This window comes from Trachurus japonicus, chromosome 9 (assembly GCF_045865225.1).
Source record: "Trachurus japonicus isolate A0001 chromosome 9, Traja_1.0".
NCBI classification, from domain to species: Eukaryota; Metazoa; Chordata; class Actinopteri; order Carangiformes; family Carangidae; genus Trachurus; species Trachurus japonicus.
In genome coordinates this window covers 23766362-23792438 of record NC_140915.1, presented here as the reverse complement: position 1 = coordinate 23792438, position 26077 = coordinate 23766362, and the positions used below count along the sequence as shown (strand labels likewise).

The window sequence follows — 26077 nt, the reverse complement described above, 5'->3', positions numbered from 1 at the left end:
CTCTTATCAGAATGTGGTCCTCCTGACCATCTGGGCAAGGAGACCTTCCTGAGCACATTGATGTGCATTAAATGTTTGTAGGGCAAAAACTTTTCTCAGGGTCGCAAGGTAGAAAAGGGGGGCATTTCTGCTTTTCTAAAAAAATCAGCTCCTACTTTTATATTGAAGTGGATGAGCCACTGGAGCGGATCTAGCTGGACAATTAGGCTCATAGAGACAATTCTGTAAGTCTGTCTGCTGTTTTGAGCACATTAAATGAGACACGACAAGTGTGGCTACAAACCGGTGAGGAAATCATGTGTCTAGAGTTTAATTTGTGGCCGTGCTGGCAATTTATCCAGAAAAAATCCTGAATGTTTTTTCGATCCCTCTCACTCTAACGATGATGTCACTCACTCTGACCCAACCCCATACACACTCATTGAAAAGTGTGAAATTTGTCAGAAATCCTCATGTGCTTTTAAAGGATTTATCTCAAAAACGGTACAAGCTATGAAAAAGTTGTAAATACAGGATGAATACATTAGAAGTTTGTCTACAGCTCAGAATTTGAATGAAGTCTCTAGCTGAAAGTATGTGGACGCTTTACAGGCTGAAAGAAGTAAGAAGATTTGAAGAGTTTCAAGACTGTTCCAATGCATTCTCTATGGGGAAAAAAAAATCAGAAATAGTTGAATATTGCAAAAAGTATGAATAGTTGAAAAGAGAAAAGACATAGCACACCTGTCCCGAAAAGGCTGAACATTTTGATATTTGAATTGTTGAAATAGCACAAAGTATGAAGGACTAGTTACATGACGAAGAAAGGCAGAAAATGGCCGAACCGAATAACAATAGTGTGAATGCTTCCAGCATTCACACTAATAAGAAAAAATCCACACAATAACAGTAGTGCCCGGGCTTTGCCCGGGCACTGGTCCCTGCAGCTATCCCTGCAGCTATTTCATAGCTGTTGGGACCAGTGCCCGGTGCGATTGCCCGCGGCCCTAATAAGGAAATGTGTTTTATGGTGACTTTTATGCACACAATCAGCATGTAACAAGAAAGCAGATTTTTATTTCACATCTCTTCTCTTCTCTTATTTTCTTGCAGGGACAATAACTGGCAAAGCAACTGATCACCCTGGATCCAGAGAGGAACTTCTCTACACACTGTTAAATATTATAAAAATGCTAAGTTTATTGTAATGATTGCAGGTCTTCGACACGTAATATTTCATAAGAAGAAACTGAAAATCAGTTAGTATTTGTAAGATATTTAAATCTGAGTGCACGTGGGCTATATACAGAACTCACTCTGTTAAAGTTTCCTTGTTAAGACTCTATTCTCAAATAATGAATCTATTGAACGGGGGCTGGCTGCCACTGATGCTGAAGATCAGTCTTGTGGCGGGATCAGTATGGATGCTTTCCCTACTCATTCACCCAAAGACAAGCTGGGCTCCTACTCACATTTTCGGGTATGACTGGTTGGAATACACCGATGCTGATGGTGTCGCAGACACATTGTGCAACTGTTCAGCGATCCTGAAGGGAGACGAGGAGGAACTGGAAAAAGCCAAATTACTGAGCATCACTAGAGACTTTCGCAAGAGCATTCACTTGCCCAATGAGTATTACATTAATGAAACCAGAGACTGCAGGTGTGTTGCTCTAAACGATTAATACATACTGTATAAGACAGTTAAATATTTATTTTACAGAAATGACTACCTTGTGCTATTTGCTTATTGTTCATTTATCTTGTTGTTTATTTACAGGAAATTCAAATTAAGCAGGAAATACCTAACAGTTTCGTTAAGCCAAGAAGAAGAGGACTTCCCACTGGCTTACTCTATAGTCGTTCATCATAAGGTAAATTCTAAACCCTGAATCTAAATTCAAATACATGTTAAAACTGTGAAGTAGCTCTGAATACTTCACAGAAGCCACCAGTGTCAATTAAATGGGCAATTCACAAATGTCACAAATTAAATTCAGTTGAATAATCAAAGGCATCATTTATTTTTCCATGTACTGTAGGTGCAGAGCTTTGAGCGACTGCTGCGGGCCATCTATGTTCCTCATAATCTATATTGCATCCATGTGGACAAAAAGTCAGAGCCCTCATTCCTCTCTGCTGTCACGGGCATCACTTCCTGTTTCCCAAATGTTTTCATGGTCAGTAAGCCTGTGAGTGTGGTCTATGCTGCCTGGCCACGCGTCCAGGCTGACCTTAACTGTATGGCTGACCTGTATAATGCTAGCACAAAATGGAAATACTTCATCAACCTTTGTGGCCAGGATTTCCCCCTGAAAACCAACTTGGAGATGGTGAGGATGCTGCGTTCACTGAAGGGCAGCAACAGCTTAGAGTCGGAACAAATGCCTGATAGGAAGAAGTGGAGGGTGAAATATTCTCATAAGATAGTTAATGGAAACATCCAGGTACGTCTTTTGAATATCTGAGTTACATATTGATTACTGTTGTTGCTGCAAAATCTCTCTATTCAGATTGACCTAAATGATCATAAGCATTTTCAACCATCTCAGAGGACAGAAAAGGCAAAGGATCCACCTCCCTTCAACCTTCCCATTTTGTCAGGAAGTGCCTACATGGTGGTTAGCCGAGGCTACATCCGCAGTGTGTTGGAGGACAGCCGAATACAGACTCTGATCGAGTGGGCCAACGACACCTACAGTCCAGATGAATTTCTCTGGGCAACCATTCAGCGAATGAATGGAGTTCCTGGTTCATTGAGGCCCCACCCCAAATATGACATGTCAGACATGCATTCAGTAGCACGGCTGGTGAAGTGGCAGGGGCATGAGGGGTCAGAAGATGCTGTGCAAGCAGTGTACCCAGAGTGTAATGGAAACCATGTCAGGGAAGTCTGTGTATACGGCCCTGGAGACTTAAAATGGATGATTGAGCAGCATCATTTCTTTGCCAATAAGTTTGACATGGACACTGATCCTATTCCCATCTACTGCTTGGAGAAGTATCTGAGACAAAAGGCACTGACTGAGTAATATTAGGTCTACTACTTTTCTAGCTTTATATTTCCATTTGTGATAAGTGAAACACAGACATTAGGTCCTGTGCTGCTAATATCGTAACAATCTAATATGCTGTAAGCCTGGAATTTACCTACTGTAAAGGTAGAGTCTGTATAGGGTCTTCCTAAAAAACAAAAGTCTCAATCATTCTTTCGGCTTAATCATCACTTATGGACATCTACTCATGTGGTGGCGACTGTGTCCGCAGAACCTATGCCATTAAAAGTAAAATAGGCCAAGTCTGGTAGAAATGGCCATAAAACCACAATAAGGACAGCTACAAGGTGTCCGACTAAAAGCCTATCTGGAGTTAAACAAATATTTCAAACCTCAACATACAATAAGCTTGTATTTATTCATTATTATTTCATAAGCAGTGGTGAAGTTTGGTCACAGAAAACGTGATTAAAATTTGTAGGATTTTTTTTAAATTTCTAAAATCTATGGTCTTAAGAAAAAAGGGTGCTCTGGTGAGGAATCCCCTTGCTTCGTCACTTTCTAACGTAACTATTATTAGGTCACTGCCAGGTTTAAAGGCAGCCAGGCACAGGAAGTAAGTAACACTAATGTCCTTTTTGCTGATAATAAAATGCGCTCAATTTGCCATTTAATTTAGATACAACTTGGTAAAATCAATATAGTCTAAAACGACATTCCTGCAGTAGACATGAAGGTAGAAAATAGTTGTTAGTTTAACTGTTCAACATCTTGGTCATTTTGGAGGCTGTAGTTGCATTGCTTTGGTATAATATAAAGTGTTCCCAGTATTAAGTCAACTCTTTAAATCCAATGAACAAAATCTGAGAAACAGTCAACAGTCACAACATATTATATAATTTAACAGCACTTATAATCAAATCTACAACACTGTTTTAAGATAGGTGTTCCTAAATAGTACACTGGCAAGTGTAAATACCACTAAATACTGTATAAGGACTGGTAACATTTATCCAAAAAGAGAGCAGGAAACCAAATCATATCATAAAATAGAACTTAAAAATATATACAATAATAATTTATGTGTAACAACCTGTGTATTGTGTAAGTTTAACAAATAACCCAGAGAAAGAAGCCTGAATTCTATACTTCCACGGCCATAAAACCACAATAAGGACAACTATACAAGCTGTCCGACTAAAAGCCTATCTGGAGTTAAACAAACATTTCAAACCTCAACATACAATAAGCTTGTATTTATTCATTATTATTTCATAAGCAGTGGTGAAGTTTGGTCACAGAAAACATGATTAAAATTTGTAGGATTTTTTTTTTATTTCTAAAATCTATGGTCTTAAGAAAAAAGGGTGCTCTGGTGAGGAATCCCCTTGCTTCGTCACTTTCTAACGTAACTATTATTAGGTCACTGCCAGGTTTAAAGGCAGCCAGCACACCATGACTGACAAAGCAGGAGCCTGTGATTGATTTTTCAACACTATGATGTCAGGGGACAGAGGAAGTCATTTAGCTACTGCGCACATGAAGATAATTACCTACAACTATTGAGGATCTGATGGCAGAAGGGACATAGTCCTAAGGGATTTTACAGGACTAGAGGTGGGGCATCCAGGGTAATGCAATGCAAACAATAAATCAATGTATATCATGCAGGCTTCTTGGGATAAAAATATTTTAACTCAACACCTGACACTTAACACCTCACACATCAATCCAAATGAGCCACAGTGAGATGTTGCTGCTCCCCTCTTGACAGTTTGCTCATTTAAATTAGATAAATCTGTGTTTTTCACTGTATGAAACTTACTTTTTGTACCTCCTTATCATAGGTTTGACTTATGAACTTAATAACATCATTTATTCAAATAGTTGCGATCTGTAACCAAATACTGGAAAGACTGTCAACGTGTGATGTTTCATTTTTGTCTGTTATGCACATACAGTAGCCTCATTCTATTTTATTATTCTATTTTCTGTTACTACTGAATGTTTCTGTTGGCTTTTCTATTGAGGTCAAGGAGCAACAAGTAGGAAGCAGACAAGGCACAAGGAAATAACTTTTGCTAAAATGAAGGGATCAATGATTAGCCTTGATGGGTTTGCTGCTGCAACGAGAGCTAATGTCATGGGTGTGGTATATTTCAATTGTTTAATTGTGCAATGTGTGGTGTATGATATATACTTTTTAAAAGACTGCTGAGGAGGAACAAATCTTTAATGAGGTAAAACATTTTACATACTTTACAACTAATTAATATCTTTCAAGCCACAAACAAATGTATATAAATATAATAAAAAGGCAAATAAAATAAATGTCAAATAAATGTGGACACCTGCAGTAGGTAGTCCCTGTACTCTACCTGTCCATTTGTTTGTGAAGAAAATATTTTCTCATCACTCACTCTCTCTTACACACACACACACACACACACACAAAAGCTGACTTACTGCATGACTTAAATTAGTACACAATGCTGCCTTAAACTGTGTTTAAATTGAAAATGCAAATGAAAGCATGCAACACATTACTGCAGCTACTGACGCCTGCTATTTAGCTACATCTCAAGAAATTCACAGTGATATTCAATGTCGATAGAATTACCTACTTGTAGCCTTTTCAAGATCGTATGAGGTGTTGGGTAAGACAGTGACATAATGTAAAAATCCTCTGACAGTTTTTGCCTACACTGTTCTGAGCCATTACAAATCACAGGTTTGAATAACACAAAGGTTTTGTTTTTTTTTCACGTGTGATTGACATTATTGTAAAGCATGACAATCTAAAATTGTCTGTTGACATTATCGTCTGTTGACAGAGCTATAGTACTGTAACATCCCAGAAACATGACAGGGAAGAATTCATGGTTGTAATAAAGCTGGTTAGTAATTCCTCCAAAGTGAAAGAAAGAAGACTCATAGCATTGTTAAAAATTAAAGATGAAATCAAAGAAAACAAAAGCTACCAAATGAGGAACACAATCAAGTGCTGGGTAACATACAGTAGTACAGGATAAAGCAACTATCCTCCAACACAGTGACAGTCTTAGTCACTGTAAATACAGTATTGTGTTCAGCACCCACAGGTTGCTACTTCTCTCACTGAATAAGCAACTGCCTGTTGTTTTGTACCACAGCATAATCCTTTCTGACACATTGTTAGTGCTGGACACATCATGCTACAGGTTTGCTTATATTCAGACATGCTGTGGTAGAATACAGCATATTGCAGGGAGGAGATAGGCAGGCGCCAAGTGTATTCAAACGGCCGAGTTCCCCTTTTTGTCAGCTCTGAGGAAGAGAGAAGACAAACAAAGACAGGGAAAGAACTGTGTTACACCTTTGTCACAGAGGCATTATTATTATTATACATTTAAAACAAAGTGATTGGCCAGTGAGAACGAATAACCATGGTCCATGAGTTACCCCATAAACTAGCCAAGGATTTACATACTATTAAAAGCATTTCCACCATCTCCAATGATACACCGCCATTGAAGTTTTGGGAATCTGTCTCTGAGAGGCAAGCAGACCAGCACAAAGAGCTGAGCGAGGCTTGATAGTCAAAATTGTTAATTGCTCCAATGATGTTAAATTTGTGTAAAACTTTAGTTTCAATAATTTTGATTGATTTTTAGCAGTGAAATTTGTATAAAATTTTAATGCACAGCAGTGTGTCTGTATGCATCTACGCCTTGGGCAATCATCAAGTGGTTTTTCCCGTGTAGAGCCAGGTCATAACAAGATAAGATAAGCTGCTCCAAGTACAAGAAACAATGTCAAGTTCTCAGATATTACATATTGATACAGTGCAGTTAAAGCAATATAACACAACATGTGTAAACTCATTTATCTACATCCAGTTTGCTTGGGCCAGTGATTTCATTAACTTCAAGCTCCTCCTCTTCACCCACAAAGCCCTCCATAACCAGGCCCCTTCCTACCTCACGGACATGCTCCACCACCACACTCCCTGTACCGCAACCTCCGAGATGTACTTTTCATTTATTTTTCTTTCTTTCTCCTTTTTTACTTCTCTCTGCATTGGGCACTTATGTAATTTTTTGTATTTTATTTCCTCTGTATTTGGTTTTATGTAAAGCATCTTTGAGAGTTGTAAAAGCGCTGTATAAACAAAATGTATTTTTTTATTTCCTGTTTGTAAAATATTGGGTCTCTAAAAAGGACAGCAATGATTTTCCGTTTTGGGCTCAGTTGCGTTCACTCACGGTCAGGGGAGATGTCACGCTACTTACTTAGCTGCTGTATCCTGCAACTCTGTATCCAGTCTGGTTTTGCATTGGTTTGGAGGACAAAGAACAAGGATTAGTGGCAACGACAAACATATAACCAGTTCGATCAAACTGTCAGTACTCATGCAGTTGCTGGGGATTAATAGCCTGCTTCAACAGTGCCATAATAATTTGAATGAAGGGAAAGGAAAACAAGCATCAGTGCTCAAAAGTAGGAGAGGAGTTGGAAGATCAGAGAAGTGTGCGACAAAGATGCCCTGCAATGCAAGGTGCAATAGATTTCTGACAATAAAACAGTTACTAGAGCTAATGATTCACCTCTTAACACACACTCTATCACTGGGCGTGGATGTTTGAGGTCTTTTCTGACTTCTGATTCATACCCAGTGACAAGTAAGACACGGCCTCTCGGATAACGGACAAGGTTAAAGGTAAAATAAGACATTTCCACTCCAACACCACTAGAGCACCAAAAAGTGTGTGTTTCATGGAGTCTTATCAGCTACAGACTCTCTGTCTTTTACACAGTAAAGCTGAGTGGAAGCTTCTTAAGGGGTAATCATTACCTCTTACTACAGGGCTATAACAATTCACTATAAAATAAACCAGTGTGACGTTGTTGTGTACTGTAATATATTAGTCCCCATTCCCAGAATCTTTAAGGGGATAGTTCACCCAAAATTCAAATTTCACTAATTTTCTACTCACCCTCATGTTGACTAAGGCCGTTTCAGAGTCCTCCGTGCCTTCTTTGAGTTACGGTGGGGCTCCGTGCAGCACTGCATGTCCATATGACAGTAGCGAACGGGGCTCACTTTTCTTCGTCCAAAAAGACACACCAAAAAACATCCAAATACCTCCATAGTGCTCGTCTGTAATGTCCCTCTTGTATTGAAGCCCCAACATGAGAAATTGTTCCAAACAAAATTATATAAGTCTATATTTTGGACGAAGAAAAGTGATCCCCGTTCGCTACCGTCATATGGACATGCACTGCTGCGCGGACCCCCCCTGTAACTCCAAAAAGGCACGGAGGACTCTGAAACTTCTCCCAACCCATAGTCGACATGAGGGTGAGTAGAAACTGAGTGAAATTTTAATTTTGGGTGAACTATCCCTTTAATTTCTTTATTGCACTTACAGTAAAGTTTATCTCATGTAGCAGGGACCATAAATAGTGAATGGCTGCATTGTGACCAATCAATCACTGAAATCATTACCATCTTATTATCTGATAACTGTTGTATTACCGACAAAAAAAATAATTTGTCCCTTTTCTGCAGCCTGGCACTGGTCAATGGCGCTTTGGTCTTGGGTAGCTTAGGCTATTTGTGTGCCTATATGTTCGTTTGACTTTTGCTGAAATGTTGCAGATGAGAGGTAAAATGAACCAGTTTACATGGTGGGCCACATCACAGACTGGAAAAGGTAAGAAAATCAATGTTGAGCTTGCTTTGTGTTGGATAAGGAGACAGCCAAAGGTCAGTAGGGTTAGTCCTAGCATGACAAAATTCACAGGAGCTTGGAAGGATTTTATGGGGAGACATTTTCACAAACAGTCGATCAACACAGGCCGGTTAAGAGAGTTACCTCATGCATGCAAATCTGTGTATAGGCCTCCCCTTGTCAAACCTTTGGGCAGAGTGAGAGATATATAAGAATGCCTGAACTTTAAAGTGTGTTTCCAGTGTATACTTCTATTGCTTTTTATGTGTTGATTTATGTGATTACATCAGATTTTAACACCTAGAAAAAGCCAAGGCGAACTGCAGCCAAAGATCTAAAAATACTTCAAGATCTTGCTCCAAGATTTGCCATTTGCCTGGTTATGGGAGTTAACAGAATTGCAGAGGAGGATCGGTGTTAGAGCAGTTCATTTGGTAACATGGTTCATATTATGTCACTTTTGCAGACCATGACAGGGCTTGTTATCTTACATAAACGAAAAAGGGTAAATGTCCTGACAGACTGCTATTAGGTGATTTTAAAAACTTTTAAAACAATCACCAAAATACAAACTGTTTACACAAAGGGAGATATTTAAGTGCATATTCATTCATTTAAATAGTAGGACAAGCTGACTTACTTGATGATGCTGGGTGGAATGTGGACATAGTCCATCGGGATAATTTCTCCAAGCTCCTGTAGACTATTTACATACTTGATCTTACTGCTGAACTTGGAGCTGTGGAAACCAGAAATCAGACAGGTTTACTTCACTAATAAATGAACTGATGTAAGCATTGTGATGGGGTATAGAGGCTCCAGTGATAGCAAACAGTCATAAGTAATCAGGGCCATGAGGCCAAGAGTAAAATGTGTGCATTTGTAATGACCTGATGTAGCCTCGTAAACCATCCTCTTCCGGAAATGCATTTCATTTCATTTCCTTTCACTTCATTTCACGGGAGAGTCTGGCCTCATTCATGGCCTGAAACCCTCAGAAGGCCGAGCCAATCAGTGTCACCGCTCAGATTTCTGTGACTGACACAGCACGCTGGTCAATCAGGGACCGACTGGTGCAAAGCCCCGGATGATAACGTCATTACACTGCACGACTCTTACAACAACAAACATGGCGGAGCTATCTAGCAGTAGCAGCCTAAAAACAGCAATTACTACTATTATTATTTTTACTATTATTCTTACTGAAATAGCATCCATTACAGCAATTAAACAAGAGCAAGAGTCAGCGCTTGTTGAGTTTCTTGAAGGAAAAGGCGTTTTTGCTGTTCTTCCAACTGGATGCGGCAAAAGTTTGATATACCAACTTGCTGATTGGCTGAATGGAGTTGTCTGTCAACGCTACTACTCCCTCCCAGCTCCCGCCCACCCCATACGCTTACAGGGGGAATGAGGCCAGACTCTCCCTGTGAAATGAAATGAAATGCATTTCCGGGAGAGGCTGGTTTATGAGGCTAGACCTGATGGGCTTCCTATGGTAAATGTCTGAATATAAAGAACAACAGCAAGACCTTATGAAGGGTCGGGTTATTCCCAGCAAAGTCCTTATGAACCAGGAAGGATGGACAATGATAAACATCTTGAGGTTTTTCTTCAGTCTGTGGGACAAAAGGGGAAGCAGAAGAGGTGTACAAAGAATATAAGCTCCACTCATAAAACTAAAAAGTATTAATCATTACAATGATTAATAATAAGGAATTTCTACCAAGCAACAGAACAGCGTGAGTCAAGTCTGAAATTAGACATTTGAGGAAATAAGCTTTGTGCACATGTAACATTGTGCTGAACATGAAGACAAACTCAGTCTAGTAAAATTGGCAATTGTCCTTGTTGGCGGGCCTATTTCCTTTTTTTTTGTAAAACCCACTTGTACCCACTAACTTTACTGTAAAAAGAAGGTGAAAAATCTCTGGCGCAGCACTATCATATTTATCCCAGGCAGTCAGTCAAGAGGAGAGGTTCAATTCACATTAGGTTTGCTTTGTACGCCCTCTGCTGGCTTACCCGTGAGACTAACAGATAGTAACTAACTTATTACTTTACCTGCCTTTGTTTTTGTGGTGTTAAAGAGGAGCAGCAATCTTCTATGATGCTGGTCTGGAGTTTATTAAAAACATTCAAGTCATCAGGTTATATAAAGTGATAACTAACTGCTACATCTTGGCAAAATATTTAAGTCATGCCACATTGAGTCAGTCATGCTGTAGAAGGGGACCTACAGTATCTCTGATATCGAACAGAAATGGGGTGTGGGTGCTGGTCATTTATTCATTTTATTTTCAAGTCTTCTGAACACACTCAAGATGCTTAGGGTGATCATATAGTTATGTCCCACAGCTTCACCTCCCAGAGTTGCAGTTCACTTTTGCACAAGGAATAAACTGTTGTCACTAGTGTTGTGTCATTCCTCACTTTTTATATGCTGCATCACTGTGTGTATATCTAGTGCGTATCGATACACGTCCTGGCCCCAGAACAAAACAACAGCAAGATTTTCACGGGAGAAAACTTAAAGAAAGCTTAAAGGAGAGGTTATTTTTCAATGTTTGTGTGATGTGTGAATATTACCTTCTGTCTATCATTTGATAGCACTTTTTCATCCAACTAAAACCAGGCATCCTCCTGCGGGGTGTGGCACCATTCAGATAAACAATCATGTAATCCTCTGCCACCATTAGTTCCAAGGTACTTATCACATACCTAGACACAAAAAAATAGATAAAACACTATTAGAATTCAGCATGTCATGATATTTTTATGCTTCCGCGTTGGCAACAGCCACAGCTAGGGGTTTATTATTTTTCCATATATTCAATTCTCATGGACACAATATCTCCAATGGAACTTGTTCAAATTTCTTCAGCACAAATGTTCACTCAGACTCGAAGATGAACTGATAACATTTTAGGGTTTAAGGTCCAGGTTATGATCACCTAGGATTACATGTCTCTAGCCATTACTCAATACATCAAACTTTCATACAAATTACTAATATTTTATGTTACCTGAAACCAGTCTGGGTGGCAGAGGCATACAACCATGAGACTGTGATTATAACGATAATAAAATAGTAACAATCATACATATTTATAATAAGGTTATACAAAAGAGATTGCCTATGTTTTGCATGCTCAAATACATTTGGGGTTACTCACAGAAAAAGGTTTTCCATGACATAATTGTAATTGTCACAGTCGCTGTCCGGTAGGAAACATGCTGCAAACACAATGATCGCATTCTGTTCAGCATAATACCCTGAGAAGATAAAACACAAACACAAAGGTCTCATTTGCAGTTCATATGTGCACTCCTGTGAACATTTTCTACAGTTTGCAATTCTTCTTGTCTTATTTGTCTTGTAAATAACTGTGACCCACTAATTCAAGGCCCAGCAGTACTGTTATTAACATAGCAGGAGTTTATCTTATAGTCTTCGGTTATCGATGACAGTGATTCAGACTATATCAGAATTCACACTGACTCTCTGTCTATGCCAACAGTAACTGAAACTTAGGAGTAGTGAGAGAATCAATCCTCAATACATAGCTAATAGAAACTTCTTCAAAAGAGAATCTATTCAGTGAGATTAGATGAAGTCTGGGAACTGAAAGTCCAAAGAATTCAAGATCTACTCATTTGATATGAAAAACTTTTTTTTAATAGTAGGCTATTTTCTAAAATAGATTTGCAGTGAGTCTAATATGCATATTAAGACAAGAGCTGTTCTAACTCCCTCTGCCCCCCCTTTCACCATGTACATAGTTACTGCTATTGTTGATATTTAGGTTAGAGCTGGGCATTCAAATTCCTGTACCCATTTCAATTCCATGAGGACAGGAATTTTCTGGATTATACAGTAAAGGGCAAAGGTGGAGCCTGGCAGCTATTGTTCAACAATGTCCAGAAAATAGCAGCATTTATAAGTAATTTAGACAGTAAAACTTGATAAAAACAAATTTGTATTTTTCAATACTAAAAAAGTGTTTGCCTTTTAAAAACAATAAGGTCCCTAGCATGAAAACCTCAAGTAAATATATGATTTTTCCAAACAAGGGAGCAAAAACGGGGAGGGCATCAGCAGAGATCAATCGAAAGCCAAGAGCAAAACACACTGGTAGTGATTGTTTACATCCATGTTTTGGATTGTTTGCATTTGTGCTTGCATACCTCCATGAGAAATGACTCTCTTGTATGGCTCAATGCTCTTCATATCAATGCGATGCTCTTGCTCTCCGATCACCACGCTCCTCCACAGTCTGCTATCACTGCTCTCTTCGGCGGATCTATGTCCTGCAGTGGCATCGCTTGAAGCTGCTCCTGCACCCAGAGAAGACTCTTCTGAATCCCCTGTTTGTGACATCAGGGATATGAAAGTTATACAAGATGACATGGCAATAAACAAAATGCATATTAGCATTTGAGGAGAATGACTGGTAAATCCTGACCCGTATCAAATTTACAAAATGATGAATGTCACTACACCAGAGTAAAGCATCTTTGTACAATACAAACAGTATGTGAGTATGTTTATGTGTCTGTCTGTCATCTCCTGTGCACATTTAGACAAGTGTATTTTCATGTGACTGTCTCACCATGTCTGTTAAGGTCCGGTGAGTCAGCCTCATCAGGTGTGTCCAGCTCATCAATGTTGACATCCAGGTCATCTCCGGTATCCAAGGCCTCGTCCTCTGTGTCCAGAGCGTCTTCAGAGAGAAGAGACCCCTCACTGCGGTCCAGTGACACGTTCATTGGTGGAGCTGTCAGCTTTCTCCTTTGATTAGAGCCAGTTGATAGATCTGCTGAGGAGGGTGGGTCTGATCAGACAGAGAAGGTTTGATTTTTTTCTGTAGATCCACTGTAATTTCCCCATATGTGACTGATGCCTTAATCCTCTTAAAATAGATTAAGGTACATTTAGGTTTGACAAATCCAGTAAAAGGGGCCAGTCTGAAAAAACTAGAAAATAATTTGGCATTTATAATATCATATGAGCACCCACCATTTATCGCAACAGAAAGCAGAATAAGCACATTTTATATGAATGAACATATGAAGAGTGTTAAGCCTCTAAAACCTGCATCTATATGGTAAAACATAAATCATAAGCACTAAATACTCAAAGATTTTAAATAACTTGAATAATATATGTTGAGTTATGTCTTGCTGTTTATTTACCTTCTCTGTTATCCATCTCCTCAGCAGCTTCCTCACTGGAGGCCATCTTCATCATCATTCCTGCTCCACTGTCTCTCTGTTGAGAGTGTCTGCTCAGAGGCACAGATAGACAATAATGAGCCACAACATAAATTATCATTGCTATCACTACTGCCACCATAGGCACAGCTATGCATAGTATTGGGCCAAAAAAGCCAAAGATAATCATCTACAGAGAGTACAAATCTAACTTTTCCCATTACATTGAATAAGGAAGAGGTAAAAATCTGTTCATTTGACTCCAGACATGAAAGATTACAGAAGTGACAAAGCAAACGGACAGAAAGCGACTCACTGCTTCATTCCCAGGCTGCACGTGTGGGCTAAGGAAACAATACAGAGCAGTGTTGCTACCTCCCCCCAACCAAAGCCCCACTAACATACTCTGATTTGCATAAGGCCTGATAACAATAGAGAGAGGCAGTACACAGAAACCAGTACACATAATGGACATAAAGAAACACATGAACAGACAAGCTTTCCTCTTTTTTCTCTTTAAAAAATAGCTATTCTAGGAAACTTAGGAAACTTTTCCTGTCTTTTCCCAGCACGAGTGACTGAACCACTCTCTTTCCACATTATCAAATCACATGACCTCTTGATTTTGGAAAAGTCTATTGAGTATGTGCACCAACACACACTCACATAGAATAAGAGACAGGGGAGGGTTATGTGCCCCAAAGAGGGGGCAGGTCATCAGAATTACAAAGTGGGGAAATGCAAATACCACAATGAAACTGCCAACAGGACCCAATTAAACGTCACATTTCACAGAGTACATGTATGTGCACACACATTCTGTATTAAACTGAATACTAAACAAGACTGTTGATGTCTTGGTTGAAACATATGGGGCTATTGAATGTGAAATAACATATAAAAATAAAAATAGCCTGTCAGACTGCGATATCAGACCATAATGCAGCTCAGCAGCATCTCTGGTTTGTACTTCATGGAGTGACAAAAAGCCATGTCTTTCCAACTTCACGCCTACAGGCTGGACTGGAACAAGAGCTGTCACCCTACCAGTGGAAGCTGTGTTAGGAAAATATCTTTAGATAGCTAGTACGGACAGGAAGAACGAGAACAGCAAAAAAGGAAATGTTGAAAACCACGAGTGTGGGAGTAATGTCCCTTCACATGGGGTGGGGTAATACATTTTGAAATCTGTACATCTGCTGTAGACCTATGCAGTGATCTGTGTCAACCTGTGTGTCAAAAAACAGCAGCTCTAACCCTTTGGATAAGCAATGCTGTTCCACTATTTATCTCTCTGTCTTTCACACATTTATAACAGACAGAAAAAAATCAAACTTTTGGGAACAATCAAATATTTCTTTTAATCTATAGATTAACTGTTGAAGATCAAATAATGTATTATCCTAGACAGAACTATAAAAGTACAGTGCTGAACGTGTTGAAAGGTAAAGTGAGTCTGAAGGTGTGAACACCCACCTTGACAGAAGGAAGTGAACGTATCCCTCAGGCACATACCGAGCATGATCTTCCCTCTCAGGGGGGGCATCTGACTGGTAGAAAGGCTGACCATCACACTGGTAATGAACATGGTCTGTCTCATACTGACACTGGTCATCGGCTTGATACTGGGAGCACTGAAGTTCAGATGTGCACATGGAGTTGGGGTCCTCTCGGCTGTGGCTTTGGGCTATGTACTGAAACTTGGAATCTGGATCATCGTAGCTGTACTCAGCATTAACTCCAGCTTCGTAATAGCGCTCAGGCTGCTCAGACCTGTACTGTACGGCTGTGGCATCGCTAGTAAACTCAGCATACACATCTGTGGTGTTTTGATATTGGCTGCTAGATTTGGTATCTCCACAGGCCGAGAGCATGCTCTGGTTTTCAGTTCTTTGGTCGATGTGGTGGTAGTTGTAGCCATACTGGGTTTGTCCCTGAGTTACATTCTGACTTCCTGTCCACTGATATGCAGCATTCTCATTGGTTAGCAGGGACGACAGCTGGCATGGCACATCTTGGTGTCCTCTTCCAGCGGTGTGGGTGGTTGGGGATCAGTGCCATGAGAAAGAGAAATTCATAAAGAATTATGAATACAAATGGAGGAGTAAAGTAAACTTTATCCATCTGCACCTGGGCTATGTATTTATGAAATGCACAAAATAACTGTATTCCAATTAAAATCAGTAAATCAAACACACATTCAGGCCCTGTAAAATGCTCAGTACATTTATATTAAAAAATAAATTAATATATGAAATTATATTTTTTATATTTAAAAAAATCTGTCCAAAGTGATATGAGGAAATGTATTCAACAGAAACCCTAGCACTGTAATATTAACACTGAGTGTAAACAAGAAAACTCCACAGGCCACTATAAATAATGCTCAATTCCAGTGAGAAAAAATCAAATAAGCTTCTGCTTTACAACTAAACAGAAACCTTTTTTTTTTTTTTTTAAACCATACATACAACGCTTCAAACCAAAGCAAATAACACAGACTTAAAAAAAAATTATGTACTCTCTCCTAATGTTAAGTTGAAACTACCTGGACAAACTTTTATTCTCTGATGCACTGGTTATTACCGATGCACACACTCAAACACAGTCTTGCAAGCATACACATACCCGCACCTTGTAAGGGAGCTAGGGGAGCTGTTTCCATTAGCTGTGGTGGGGCTCCAGCTGTAATGAGGCAGGTAATGCATATTCAATGAGGCGTAAACAGATTTATAAACACACACACAGAGCTGCAGATGAAAGCTGGCACCTGAACACATGAAACACACCCATGTGCACAGTTTGTTTTTTTTACTCATTCAAACAAACATATGTGAGCACGCGCGCACACACACACCTTTGGGAGGGCCTACTAGCTTGATATTGACAGTCTGTTCAACATCTCTAATATTCCACTGGCATACAGACTTTATTTAAAAAGCTATAGAGATTCAAATCCCCCAGCAAGAGTACGAAGGGAGCATGAGGGGAGGGGTGGCTGGCACATGTTTTTGAGTGTATGTGCAAGATGGACACGTGTGCATACTTGGTGTGCATGAGAAAATATTTGCATCTCCAGTACCTCAGCCTTTTGAGCCTCTTTTTATGTTATGATAATTACTTCACATGTTATTAGTGTTTACTGTACTGACTTTTGAGTAACAGTAAATGTGACATAACTTAGATTTGAGTAGTGTTGCTTACCTTAAAACATGTGAATAGCTATCTCCAGAAGCATCATGGCTTCCAGTCTGTTGGTCAGTGGACCACTGAGCATGGTCCACAGTCCTCATAGGTTGTCCATCATAATAATCTACTGTACTGTGTAAAGCCCTCTGTGACTGTAGATCAACTGTTTGTAAATCCGGTTGTTGAATTGATTCACTCGGCTCCTCAGTGAAAATTAGCAGATCAGAGGATCCAAATGTGGTTCTCTCACTTTGAACTTCTGAAGTCCATTTTGTCTGAACAATGTGCCCCATATCACTTTCTTCCTCCTGGTCTTCTTCATCATTCTCGTCTTCCATTAAATCTCCAGAAAATGGTAAACCAAGCCCTCTGTCTGCAGAAATACCTGATTCACTTAAAGGCGTGCCAGTCAAAGAGCTATCGTGGGAGACTGAACTGTTGGTAAGCACAGGTGATTGTGTTTCTGATGTGGTTTGAGTTGTGTCCTGTCTCACTAACTGATCTCCCCAGTCCTGGATGCCAACCAAAGAAGGAGGGCATGGTAGCGGTGCAGAGGGAGACTGACCACCTTCATCCGAGTCTTCCATTGAGATCTGTGAATGGACATAAACTTCCTGTCTGGTTTTCAGGAAGTGATCTGATGGATATCGTAATGTTGGAGACACACTTCTGACAGCAACGCTTGATTTATCATCATAGTTTCCTTCCTCTATCTGTGTTTGGCTGCAACCTGTTGGTCTTGAATCTGACTGATGTAAAACTTCCAAGGCATGTTTTGATTGGCTGGGACTAATAATTTCTGGCACTGTGTGACACTCTGTGGCCTCATCCACATTTGCTTTGTACTGAGCAGGTGAGATTGCTCGATTTTGCTCTATATCTGCATTAAGTGTGCTCTCAGTAGCCCCACTCGTTTGGCTTTGTCTACTTTGTTCTGTGCTCTCCCGGTGCTCTCCCTTTTCAGCTTGGGCCTGTGTTTGCAGAACTGTGGCAGCATAGAAAAGCGTGCTAAATGTTTCCATTGATTTTCTTCCTTTTGATTTTGGTCTGTCATCCTGTTTAGCCCTATCATGCCACTCTCTCTCGGCTTCTTTTACTATTCCAGACACAACAATGTAATCCATCTCCAGGCCTGAAGATGATTCTCCATCAGAATTTGACCTGAGTTCGTCTCGACTGTGTGCTTGAAGGCTGTCAGGGCTACTTTTCAGTGTGTCTCTCTTCCCACCATTGCTGGGGCTTGGAGACAGTGTTTCTGTTATTGTTCTCTCCACATCTCCATTGCTATCTTTATAAGCCTCCACTTGGCTTTCAGTGGCAGCCCCATCTTCATCATCGGCCATTTTGAATGGAAGACTTTGTGATAATGAAGCCGATTCTGATCCGTCCAAATTCACATGATTTAGGGATAGTGAACGGTCAGTGGGGGTTTGAGTGTCAGTAGTTTCTCCAGGACTTGGATGATAAGTTGCTGGACTTTGCTGAGTGACGGAGGAACCTCCCACCATTATAAATGGAGAATAATCAGCCTCTTCAGATCCTTCTCTACTTTTGTTGTCGTACTTACTCTCAGCTGAACTACCATCACTCCTGATCAGATGACCTAACTCAGTAGTTCCTTCAAACACAAACACTTGGTCGGCTGACTTTTCATTATCTGAAATTTCTGCTCTGTACTCAGGATCTCCCAAAGAATGAACTCTCTGGTGTTGATCGAGCCTCCCATCTACCTGAGTAGGTTTGGTCACAGCTATAAAAGGACTAGACTGCCCCTCTAGCTGGATCATGTCCACCACAGGGCTAGAATAAGTATCAGGGGAGGATGTCAGGCTCCACACACCAGCTCCGACATTGTCATATTCTGAGGTTGAGGTGACCATGCTGGGGATGGGCAAGTCCCACACATTAGTGCCTTGGTACTGGGACGTCTCATCCTCTGTATGTTCAGATGTTGGCTGTTGGTGATGAGAAGTCTGCATATCATCATCATCCCCTGCGACTTCAGCTGGCGATTCACCTTCTGCAGCCTCTATGACTATCTTAACATTATGGTCAGAACCTATCCAACCCACTTCTTCAGGTGTCTGACTAATTACGTGAGTCATACCTTGCTCATCCTCTAAAGCATTTTCTTCTTCTGGCTGTTTTGAGGTACATGTCCCTGGAGAATCGCTGGCATCTGGTGATCCCATGTGACTCAGGTCCTTTCCATTATCAGGTCCTTCGGGGCTTGTTATAGTAGAAGAGCTGTCTTCCCGTATGGTGGTGTTCCACATCTGCATCCCACCGTCAGAGAATCCTGGAGGACTTTCCACAGATGCGCCACCCACAACGTTGAGGTTCACGCCGCAGAAAGAACCGGAGTTTTCAGACAAGTTATCCGGGGTTGTGAGCGGAGACAAACTGTCATCGCGAATTGTCATATTCCACATATCTAGTGATTCAGGGTAAGATGTGGTGGTTCCACTATCAGATTTCAGAAAACCTTTTTGGGCTGAGTATGTCCAGAAGTCTAATAGCTCCATTTGTCCTTTTTTCCCTTGAACGCCTTCTTCCTCTTCTTTAGATGTGTCTGGTGTTAAAGTGTTTAGGACTCCTTTCTTTTTTAGCAAACAGGTTGTTTTTTCTGTCACTTCTATGGCACCTGCTTTGCATTTTCCAGTTACCTCCTCCTCAGGCGGTGTCAGCTGGAGATCGGCCAAGGTAACGGGGTTCCACTGGTCCTTCAGTACAGAGTCTGGGGTCCAGTTTCCATGTGGTTCAGCCTGCTCAGCAACAAGGCTAAGCTGAGGTTCAAGGCCCCTTCCCCTCCTGTGGGCGCTCTCTGGCTTGGCGATCTCCTCCATGCTTTCTCCCTCTGTCATGTCACCAGTTGACTCTTTGCCTCCAACTTCCTCTACAATATTCAGTGGGCTCTCAGATTCCTTAGTCCTATTCCAGGCGCTGTTATCACTTGAGGACGATGGTCCTTGGGTGTCAAAGCCAAGTTCATCCCAGGTCTCTGACAAGGACGATGACACACTGTCCTTGTGCTGTAAGCCATTGATCCTTTCAGCTACATCTTCTGGGAAGAACCTGACCCCACAACTGCTTGGTGGGCGGCTACCCACCAGACTGTTGACCGGGGTCGGAGGAACCACAGTGTCAATCATTTCATGCCCATGGATTTGCCCATGATGGTCAATTGAGGAATCTCTGCTTCCAAGCCCATCCAGTGAATTAGGAGCAGAGAAGTCCAGCAAGCTCAGTTCTTCAAGTTCTGATAAGACGGAGCTCCCCGCTCTTCTTTCTCCCTCGTTTCCTCTTACTTCAGAATTTGCTGTTGGCAAAGAGTGGTCACTGCTGTGTAGTGGGTCAAAACTAAACAGGTCAAAATTGTCACTCCTATTTCTGCTTGAGCGTTGCTTCCTCCTCTCAGGTGGGACAGGGGGGGAGAGAGATAACAACCCCAGGGGAGAGGGGTTTCTCAAGAAGAGTCCTCCTGTCCCTGCTGCTGGTCCTCCTGCTGTGGCCTCACCGACTGGACTGTCATCGCTAAGGAACACTGAACTCTCCTTCGAGGAGCGGCTGCTGCGAATGGTGGTCATACCGCTGTCGGGGCTCACTAACTCCCCACCGTGATTGACTCCTACAGCTCCTGTGTCCTCCTCACCATCTGCCATCACCCTGTTTACAGAGATGAGACAACACTCATTGAATTATCACTGTGTGGATAAATTGTAAATAAATGATGTTTAATCTCCAATATCTTGATTTAATGACTTAATAAAAAAATAAATGACATAAAACCGAGAACATATTAATACCTTGCTAATGGCACCACATCATTGCCTCCTTCTGTCCTATCGATGTCTGAACCATCCATGTCATTGATACCAGATGATCCCTGGGAGAACTCCACGCTGCCTGCTACTCCCTCCGTTGAAGAGGTCCTACTGCTGGGGTGGCAGGCTAAGACGGAGCTCCGTCGGTCCACAAAGTCCTTGAGAAGCCCCCGTATTTCTTCCTCCAGCAGATATGGGGTACCAGACGATGCAGGGGTGTTTATAGGGATGTGGTAGACCTGAAAATTCTCCTTTGCTACCAGTTCACCAGAGAGAGACCAGCTGGAGGACTCTTCCAACTCACAGCAGATCTGCAATGACAGCCACATTATCTTAACATGCTACATATTTCTTTTAACAATGACATTTTTAGAAACACTAAATTAAAGTGTAAACATAAATACACTTCTGCTGGCTGGTTTCTGACCATCATCCCCCGTCACTCAGCACAGATGAGTGTCTAACAGCTGATTACCTGGTTGAGGATATCTGTGTTGTTTGAGTAGACAGCCACCTGCTGGCGAGGATGATGAACTGTATCATTGATGGACAAGAGCACCACAAGACCGTCTAACCCGTGGCGGAGAGTGAATGACTTCAGCCCGTCCACGTAACCATGCCAGTCCTAGGAGAGAAAAGACAGACAAACGGACGACAAGAGAAAGTCTGATGACATCAACATTCAGACATGTGTAAGCCAAGCTGCTAGAGTTTACAAGTTGCTAGACTTCCTACTTTTTTGAACTTGTATTATTAATAGGCAAAAAAGAAAAAGAAAAAAGCATTTGAAGCAATTATTACATTTTATCATAATAATCATAAAATAAAAATGATCATTTTGGTTACAGCTGTATAGGAAACTTTGTTAGACCCCTGCCTTTTATTGTGCATATGATTTCATTTTTCTTAGTAAAACAGAAGTGGTTTCAAGTAAGCCTTCATCTGTAGCAATGAGAGACGGAGCTGTCAAAGCGCACAGAGGGGTAGAGAGTCACTTTGTGATTTATTGTTTGGAAATTAACTGTTTGCTCTTAAAACAGCCACCATGCACAGATTATGGTAATTCAGTGACACACACTATGATTGATGGATGGAAAGTTGCATTAATTAATTGTTCTGTTTGTCAAGGGAACTTGTTTTTTCTTTCTCGCTGAAATGATTAACAACAATGTTATGGCAACCATAATTTGCAATGCAGGGTTACGCATAAAGTGTGTAAAGTGATACTTTTGAAAACATATTTGCTTGATTAATCTAGATTTGTTGTACAACTGTTTGTTTTGTGAAGTTCTCAAAATTGTAGTTGTGCTTATTTAAGACAAACTTTTAAACAAAAGAGCAAAGAAAGTTTGACGTGCGCATGTTTGTGCCTGCCATCCATGAAAACTTCAGAAAATCCAATGATCTACTTGTCTTGGACCACGTGTACTTTCTTTCTCTGAGTTGTGTATTACAGTGTGTGTGTGTGTGTGTGGTCCCTCTCTCTGCTTGAGCCTGCGTCTGTGCCAGTGCATTTGTATGGGTCCACTGAAAATGATTGATGAATGCTTCAGGCGCTGTATCTGCCCAGGCTGTGTCAATATTAACCTGTGAGGATGAGGGGGCTACAATACTCCTCCCTCTGTTCCTCCCTCCACGCCTCCATCCTTCTCTCTTGCACCACAATATGGCTGCTGTCATGCACAGGCCCATCAATCCTCGCACACACACACAACTGTCACTACACTGACACTGCCATTTCTCAACACTGATATCCTGATGAGTGCAATGAAGCCTCCCGAGATTCGTTAAAACACACATATTCACTCACTTAAGTACAAACACACAAGTGAAAGCACATGTAACCCTATAACACATGAAGATACACACATAAATCGACCAGTCGTCTACTGTAATCTCAGTGTATGAACAAACACGTACCAGTATGTACACATATGAGTTCTGGTACGGCAATAAAGTCTTCATGATTTACAGTACAATATAAACAGAAATGCTCAAATGATGCCGATACTCCAAAGCTACTACCCAGCTGCGTTCATATGCACACACACAGACACACACGTAGTCGCACACACACAGGCAAGGAAATATCGTCAGAAAACGAGCGGAGTGCAAATCTCTGAGATAACACGCAGGGCGACAGTCTGTCTGCCATTTGGCTCTTAACTGAGTAAATTACTACTCATATTGCCTGCCCCTCCTCTTTCTCCCTCTTTTTGCCACCCCCAGACACACAGATTGCCTTTTCTTATAAATTACCAACATGTTAGCTATAAAAATCCACTTGCTAACTGTTTCCAAGAACCTTAAGATCTGGACACAGAAACCTGTATCTCAATTGTTGCATTTTTAGTAAACTGAGATGTCACAAACAAGGAGTCTCCTTCACTTTACTTTTTTGACTGACATTATCATTTTTATTCAAGAGCAGACAGGCATAGGAAAAATATTTTGCTAGTATTATGTTTTACTGTTTGGAAACCTTATCAGAAAAAAGCATTCTAACAACATCTGAAAATCGGAATAAATGAGCATCGCTGACACAAATCATGAGTGTGTGAAAAATAAGTTGTTGTCAAGAGCAGGCACTTGGGTGAAGTAATTTGTGTGATGTGATGACACTAATGCACAAGGTTGTTACATCTGTACTTGACTGCATTTCATTAAAAAAATAGTGTAAAGTAAAACTCTCTGGCAAGAGGAACAAAGAAACCAAGAAAAACTGCATCAAAACACAATTATAGTAATAATAGTTAAAGATAGTGCATACTGTAGAGAAGGAAAAAAAATACACTTGAATCTCTAAAATACATTAAAGCAATGTATCAGGGTTGGTCTGGCCTTGTTATGGCATGAATTTGTTTCTCTTTTTTTCTTCTTTTGCATCAGCCTTTTTTAGCTGCCTCTCCATCACCTGTGTACCTGTGTTCATCGTCTCTCGTCTTCCTGCATTCACACACTTTGCAGCTTCATCTTTTTTTTTCCCACACTAGGCCTCGTTCTCCACATCCATACACACACAAACGCACGAGCGAGTGAGTGTGCGCGCTCACACACCCACCCTCTCTCTTTGGTTGTCTTTGCTCCACAGGTAGCAAGTCTTTAGCGGCTGCTTGCAGTTCTCCCAACCTGCCATCATTATGTACAATAGCCTTAGGTACAAAACTCAGGCCTCATAACTCATGCCCCGCGTGCGTAAATTCCCGTGCAAACACAGTCAAAGCAAAAACACATTTCCTGCTGTCGCCAACATCTCCGGCAAAGAATTAATCAAGCGTTCATCCATTTAGCCTCTTTGCATACCCTTTCCGTCAGAACACAGAACGCTAAGAGAGTTGCGAGTTCTTCTCAGGCGATCGTTTCACCACCCTGATGAATCCATCAAGCGAGGTTTGATTTATACATCTGTCTGTGATCACAGCGGTACAGCTACAGCAAATGGGGTGGCAAGGAACGAGCTGACACCACCCTGCTCAAACACACACATGCAAATGTTCACACACGCGCACACATGTGCAATATGTATACCATTCCGCCACACACACATGCACAGCCACACTCACACATGCATGTGCTCACAAAAAAAACAGCAGTTATACTCCCTTGTTCACGACACGCATAGTGCTTATGAAGTTTTTTGGAGAGGCAGAGGGGAAACGGGGAGGGGGGGGGTGTAAAAGTTTGCAGGGAGAGAAGCTTCAAATGTCTTTCTGTCTGTCTATCTCATATGGGCCTTCTCCGCATGCTTCATTCACTCAGCTCTAAGTGCGGGGATTTGGGGGCCAAGATGCAAGCACTAAGTGTATAAATGTTTTGTTTTGTTTATTTGTTTGCCCTCATAGCCAGAGGAAGCCACAGGGGGAGAACTAAAATGTGGGAAGAGAAAGAATGAGCGCTTCAGAAGATGATGAGAAGTTACTAGAAATACAGTACAGTATGATGACTTTCCTGTGCGGTGGTTTTCCAAACTTATTTAAAAGCAACGTTTGTGTATATGTGACAAATTCCATAATGTGTCTTGCAGCAAAACAAATTTACAACAAAATATTTCATATAGCAATATGCATCTCTCCAGCCTGCTAGGAAACGATACTGAAAGTAACATATCATCAGCAAATAGATAGCAATATCAAGAAAATAAATACCGTAGATATAAAGTGTTTGTGCATACAGATTTAGAATTGAATATATTTGAATGGCCTCTCGTGGCTACAGCAGGATGAATACTTTCGCTCAGCAAATCAATGTGGTGCATGAAAGAAAGACAGACCCAGGAAGTCAGAGATGAACAGAGAGATAGAGGGATGGAGGGGCGGGGCACCCTGGCTTCCTGGTCTTCAATCTTAGTCCCTGGGAGGCCCACCCTGCACCTGCTGTCTCCTAGTGCCTCTCATCAGAAAGGCATTTAGCGAGTGCTGTGGCTGCGGGCCCCTTCATTAGTGAGCATAATTATTTGTGCAAGTGGCGTAGGGGCAAAACTGGCCCCGCATAAACAAACAGAAGGGCCGGAGGACTGTGAACAAACAACACATTAGAGACAATCAACGTCTCCAACATGAAAACTAAAGCAAACCTTGGGTGCAGAAACGGACACATACTCACACACACAACTACAAACAGAAATGAACAAATCTTAAATCAGCAACACAAAACTTTATCAATGAAAATAGTAGTAACTTGTGAAACACTGGATAAATGTTCGTATCAGACTTCAAACCAAAATGTTTTTTGACCTGGATGAATGAGAATATCCATCGACAAACCAGAATGGTAACTTTCATTACTTTCCCACCTCTTCCTCTGAGACAGTATACCGTCTCAAGAGTGGAAATAGGCTGAAGAGGACAGAAAACAAAGAACACTAGAACACACTGTAATAATGTCTATATTAACACATGTGTATAATGCATTATTCACATACTGATGGCTGAATGTGTGTGGCTGCAGGCTCCGGTCCTTCCCACAGTTCATCAACTCCACAGCATGACAACACTTCATCCGACCAAAGCTTCATCTGCCAGCACTAATTACTCAGCCATGAAAATCTCTGATACACAAACAGACACACAAGTTATTGCGTTTGTGTCGATGTATTTGGCTTCATGATAATGTTACACAAAACCACAAAAAGCATCCCAGCTTCTCTGTTTCATTACACTAACTA

The 26077-nt window shown here is 41.0% G+C and overlaps 2 protein-coding genes across 11 annotated transcripts in view; one reads left to right on the top strand and one right to left on the bottom strand.

The window, feature by feature from the left end:
• Positions 1-1237: 1237 nt before the first annotated feature.
• Positions 1238-3013, top strand: LOC146981447 (beta-1,3-galactosyl-O-glycosyl-glycoprotein beta-1,6-N-acetylglucosaminyltransferase-like). The gene is made up of 4 exons (XM_085788167.1): positions 1238-1642; positions 1760-1853; positions 2022-2426; positions 2532-3013. The coding sequence occupies exons 1-4, from the start codon at positions 1335-1337 to the stop codon at positions 3009-3011; spliced, it is 1287 nt and encodes a 428-aa protein (XP_085644293.1). The 5' UTR covers positions 1238-1334; the 3' UTR covers positions 3012-3013.
• Positions 3014-5191: 2178 nt separating this feature from the next.
• The window catches only part of LOC146981446 (uncharacterized), a 34022-nt gene continuing 13136 nt past the window's right edge, over positions 5192-26077 (bottom strand). The window contains exons 7-21 of one of the 10 annotated variants that reach the window (XM_085786651.1): positions 21389-21538; positions 20896-21224; positions 17105-20755; positions 16535-16585; positions 15377-15925; positions 13883-13971; positions 13300-13521; positions 12875-13054; positions 11863-11962; positions 11276-11407; positions 10219-10305; positions 9330-9428; positions 8834-8875; positions 7247-7279; positions 5194-6281 (exon numbers count right to left, since the gene is read on the bottom strand). In XM_085786651.1, the coding sequence (XP_085642777.1) occupies positions 6251-6281; positions 7247-7279; positions 8834-8875; positions 9330-9428; positions 10219-10305; positions 11276-11407; positions 11863-11962; positions 12875-13054; positions 13300-13521; positions 13883-13971; positions 15377-15925; positions 16535-16585; positions 17105-20755; positions 20896-21224; positions 21389-21538 (5745 nt within the window). In that variant the 3' untranslated portion in view covers positions 5194-6250. Of the gene's footprint in view, positions 6282-7246; positions 7280-8833; positions 8876-9329; positions 9429-10218; positions 10306-11275; positions 11408-11862; positions 11963-12874; positions 13055-13299; positions 13522-13882; positions 13972-15376; positions 15926-16534; positions 16586-17104; positions 20756-20895; positions 21225-21388; positions 21539-26077 lie in introns of all 10 variants that reach the window. The other 9 variants (XM_085786644.1, XM_085786642.1, XM_085786646.1 and 6 more) reach the window with 9 other exon arrangements.